The 5,001-nt window shown below is 34.4% G+C and overlaps 1 protein-coding gene across 1 annotated transcript in view; it reads right to left on the bottom strand.

Annotated features, from left to right (window-relative positions):
- HSF2 (heat shock transcription factor 2) overlaps window positions 1-5,001 on the bottom strand; it is a 52,241-nt gene that overhangs the window by 20,422 nt on the left and 26,818 nt on the right. The window contains exon 5 of the mRNA XM_012643804.1: window positions 3,004-3,031. Within this exon, the coding sequence (XP_012499258.1) occupies window positions 3,004-3,031 (28 nt within the window). The remainder of the gene's footprint in view (window positions 1-3,003; window positions 3,032-5,001) is intronic.

A 5,001-nucleotide genomic window follows, 5' to 3' on the forward strand; every position in this document is an offset into this window, starting at 1 on the left:
AAATATTTGGGAAGAATTTCTTTTGCAAATCTTTGCTCATCCAAGACTAAAAAACTTTGGCCATTCTGGGAAAAAAAAAACAGAAAAGGTCAATTATTTAAGATCCTCTGAAACATCATGGTGAGAGAGAAAGAGAGATACTCAAAAACTGTCGTGGGTAATTCTTCCATGATACCTTCAGACAAACATTCTATTCCTGATAATGGCAAGAAGAAACAAACTGCACCTAAGTGCCAAATTTCAATTAAGCTTTTTGATGTCAACCTCAAAAGTTTAGGAATATATCTCAAACCAAAAGCCACATCATATTCTATAATGAAATATTAGGAGAATTTCCATTAATGCAGAAATGAGAAAAAGAAATACAGTACATAGCCAGCATAATCATTTAACATTGTTTTAAAACTAATGCAGTTAGACAAAAAAAGACAAATATTGAGAGGAAGTAGCATTTATAATTATTTGCGATAGACATAATTATATCCTTGTGCAATCAGTTGAAAAACTCTAAGAATTCAGCAAGATATATGATTATTAAATTAATATTAAAAGCCACTAGTGTTTTTCTACACACAAAAAATAAACAATTGGAAACTTACTACAAAAATACAGTAACCCAAACAGCATGGTACTGGCATAAAGACAGACATACAGATCAATGGAATAAAATAGAAAGCCCAGAAACAAACCTTGCCAAAGGATTTTTGACAAGAGTGTCAAGACCATTCAACGGGGAAACGACAATCTTTTCAACAAATGGTGCTGGGAAAGCTAAATATTCACATGCAAAAGATAAGTTGGACCGTTACCTGACACCAGACACAAAAGTTAACTCAAAATGGATCAAAGACCTAAACATAAGAGCTAAAACTATAAAAATGTTAGAGGAACAGCTTCATGACCTTGGATCTGACAATGATTTCATGGATGTAACACCAAAAGTAAAGACAACAGAAGCAAAAATAGACAAACAGCACTACATAAATCTAAGAACTTTTGTGCAAAGAACACTATCAACAGAGTGAAAAGGAAACCCTCAGAATGGGAGAAAAGATATGTGAATCATGTATCTGATAAGGGATTAATATTCAGAATATATATAAAACTCCTATAATTCAAAAACAACCAATCTGATAAAAAATTAGGCAAGGATTTGAGTAGACATTTCTCCAAAGAAGATATACAAATACCAATAAGCACATGAAGACATGGTCAGTATCACTATTCATTAGCAAAATGAAAATGAAAACCACAATGAGATACCACTTCACATCCATTAGTTTGTTTATCATCAAAAATCCATATAATAGTGTTGCAAGAATGTGGAGAAATTGGAACCTCTGTTCATTACTGGTGAGAATATAAAATGACATGGCTGCTGTGGAAAACAATATAGTGGTTCTTCAAAAAATTAAACATAGAATTACCATATAATACAGCAATTCTACTTCTGGATATGTACTCAAAAAAACTGAAAGCAGGGATTTGACCAGATATTTCTACCCATGTTCACAGTAGCATTATATTCACAATAGTCAAAAGGTGGAAGCAACCCAAGTGTCCATCAACACATGGTAATATATATGGATAAGCAAAATGTGGTATATACATACAATGCAATATTATTCTACCTTAAGAAAAAAAAGAAAATTCTGCCACAAGCTACAACATGGATGAACCTTAAAGATATTACGCTAAGTGAAATAAGCCAGTCACAAAAGGACAAATACTGTATAATTTATATGAGGTATCTAGAATAGCCAACTTCATAGAGATAGAAAGTAGAATGGTGGTTGTTGGGGGTTAGAGGAGGGGTGTTGGCCGTTATTGTCTTATGGGTATAAAGTTTCAGTTTGGAAAGATGAAAAACATTCTGGCATGGATAGTGGTAATGGCTACATAAAAACTATTAAGTAAATGCACTTAATGCTGTTGAACAGTACATTTAAAAATGGCTAAAATGATTAATGTTATGTTATGTATATTTTACCACAATTTAGAAAAACGATTTGAAACTAAAATGGAATAAAAGATCCCAAGAATAACAGAAAAATATTAAGTATCTAAATAATAGGAAAACATTAAGTATCTAAAAATAAACTTTTAAAAATATACAGGATCTTTAAGAAAATATTAAAGCTACAGAGGTATATAAGGAAGACAAATGCACTATTGTAAAGCTGTCAATTCTCCCCAAATTAACCAATACATTAAATTCTCTCAACTAAAAAAAAAATTTTGGAATAGAAATGGAGATGCTATCACAACCAAATATTCAGTACTTAGGTTCATTTGTAAACATACTTACACAACAGGCAAGAAAATATTGAAAACAGTGGTGAAGACTGTGTTTACCCTGCTCTATACAGATGATAAAATTCTTTCTTTCTTCCTTTTTTTGAGACAGGGTCTCACTCTACAGTCCCGGGTAAAGTGCGGTGGCACAATCATAACTCACTGCAGCCTTGAACTCCTGGGCTCAAGAACTCCCTGTCTCAGCCTCCTGAAAAAGTGAACTGCAGGCATGTACCACCACACCTGGCTAATTTTTTTTATTTTTTGTAGAGATGGGGTCTTGCTATGTTGCCCAGGCTGGTCTCGAACTCCTGGCTTCAAGAGATCTTCCCACCTCAGCCTCCCAAAGTGCTGCAATCACAGGCATGAACCACTGCGCCTGGCCCAGATAAAATTATAGTATTTACAAGAGTTTGGTACTGAAGAAGGAATAATTAAAGAGATGAATGGACAAACCAATGAGGACAGAAGCAGCAGCAAATCTATTTGAGAATTTAGCAGGTAATAAGTAAGGACAGCATTCAAATCAGGGCGGGGGGGATCAGAATGGAGAAAGATTATTTAAAAAACTTTCCATTTGGGAGGAAAAAAACAAAAGCTCAAGGCTACCTCACTCTTTACAACCAAGCTTTTGAAAACATGACATACTAAACCTGGAAGACATACAGATAAAAATAAATTTATCCATGGAAACTGCTAGCTTCCTACCCTATCCCCACTCTCCTCTACTTTCTCACTAATGGAAACACAATCTTGTGTAATGAAAAACTCAACGTAAAATTTAGAAAAGGCCTGGTCTTATTCATAATTGAAGAAATATACGGCAAAACAAATAATAATTTTCCTCTATTAGACTGGCAAAACTTAAAACGTCTGATAACAGACAGTACTTTCAAAATTAAAAATGCATGCATTTTTTTCTATCTTAACTTTTCCTCTTACACTTTATTTCCCTCTCAATCTACCATTTGTCTTTTCCTTAAATGCAAAATTTAACAATTTTTAAATCCCCCTTCTCCAATTCATTCACTTAACTCTGACTAAAAACTGGTTTTGGTTTCCCTCACTACTGAAATCGGCTTTCTAAAACATCAAATGCCAAAATCAATACCCTCTTTTTAGTCTTTATCTTCCTACACCTCTCTGTGGCATTTCATTTGGTACTACTAACAATCCCCTCCTTCAATATTCTACTCTGTGTGCTTTGACACCATAGGCTATTGGGTCTCTTACCTCTCATACTTATTTTCTATTTTCTTCCACCTATCAAATAAGAGGTAGGTGTGTTCCTTAGGTTTCTATCCTTGATCATGGTGCCATTTACATTCTTTCCTTAGACAATCTCATCCACACCAGCGTATCTACACTTCTGCCCCCAACCATCTCAAATTTCACTTGAATTTACAACTGTTAACATTTTTACACAATGTTCTTTGACTTAGTACGTTCTCGACCCATTTCTCTATTTCAAAGCCATTACCCACTCCACCAAAGTCAACCTTTTCTTGTATCCTCTATTCTGGCAAGCCCCTTCCCCACTGAGTTTGATGTCGACAAAGAGATAAGTTAAAAACTCTCAATTCTAACAGCCAGTAACTTAAGGGGGAAACATTAAAAACTTTCCCTTTAAAATTAAGGGAAGAATCCCATGATCACATGGCAAGAATCCCATGATCACTGCTACTATTCACCATCCTGAGGTCTTAGTCACTGCAAAGAAAGAAAAATTGAATGCATAGGTTCTGAAAGGAAGAACAAAACTGTCGTTCACAGATACTATGGGTGTATGTACACTCAGAGAACTCGAATCAGTAAAGTGACCTGCTCACTTGTTTATTATCAATATACAAAAATTACTTGTATTTCTAATTATCAGCAACAGCTAGAAATGTATTATTAAATAAAGGACACCACTTACAACTTCTATAAGATAACTTGGGAGCAATCTAACAAAGATGTGCAAAATCTAATAACAAAAAAATTATAAAATTTTATTAAACAAAATGAATTTAGAAATATGTCTTGTTCATGTGAATATTCAATATCATAGATATCTATTTTCCCTAATTTGATTTATAGTTTCAATACAATTCCAATAAGAATCCAACAAGCTTTTTTTTTTAAATGGAACTTTATTTTAGACCAACAATACTCAAGACACTCCTGACGAATGGGTTACCCTACCAAAAGACTTTTTCTAAAGCTACAGTAATTAAGAGAGTACAATATAGGCACAGGATAAATTGTCCAACTAAACGGAATAGAGAATCCAGAAGCAAAACCATAATATCTATTACGGGCTGAATGTCTGTGTTTCCCCAAAATTCACATGTTGAAGCCCTCATCCCCAATATGACAGTATTTGGAGGCAGGGCCTTTAGGAGGTAATTAGGTTTAGAAGAGGTCATTAAGGTGGGGCCCCCATGATAAGTTCAACTGTCCTTATAATAAGAGAAAGAGAGATCAGAACCCCCTGTCTCTCTGCCACACAAGGATACAGGGAGAAGGTAGCTCTGCAAACCAGGGAGAGCCCTAACCAAGGAAACAAACTGGCCAGTACCTTCATTTTGAATTTCTCAATCTCCAGAACTGTAAGAAATAAATTCCTGTTGTTTGTATTTTGTTATGACAGCACAACTGACTAAGACAATATCTATGTGTAATTGTAACATAAGAAGTGGCAATATAGATCATTGGGAAAAGGAG

Source organism: Propithecus coquereli, unplaced genomic scaffold (assembly GCF_000956105.1).
Source record: "Propithecus coquereli isolate 6110/MARCELLA unplaced genomic scaffold, Pcoq_1.0 Scaffold200, whole genome shotgun sequence".
In the NCBI taxonomy this organism is placed as follows: domain Eukaryota; kingdom Metazoa; phylum Chordata; class Mammalia; order Primates; family Indriidae; genus Propithecus; species Propithecus coquereli.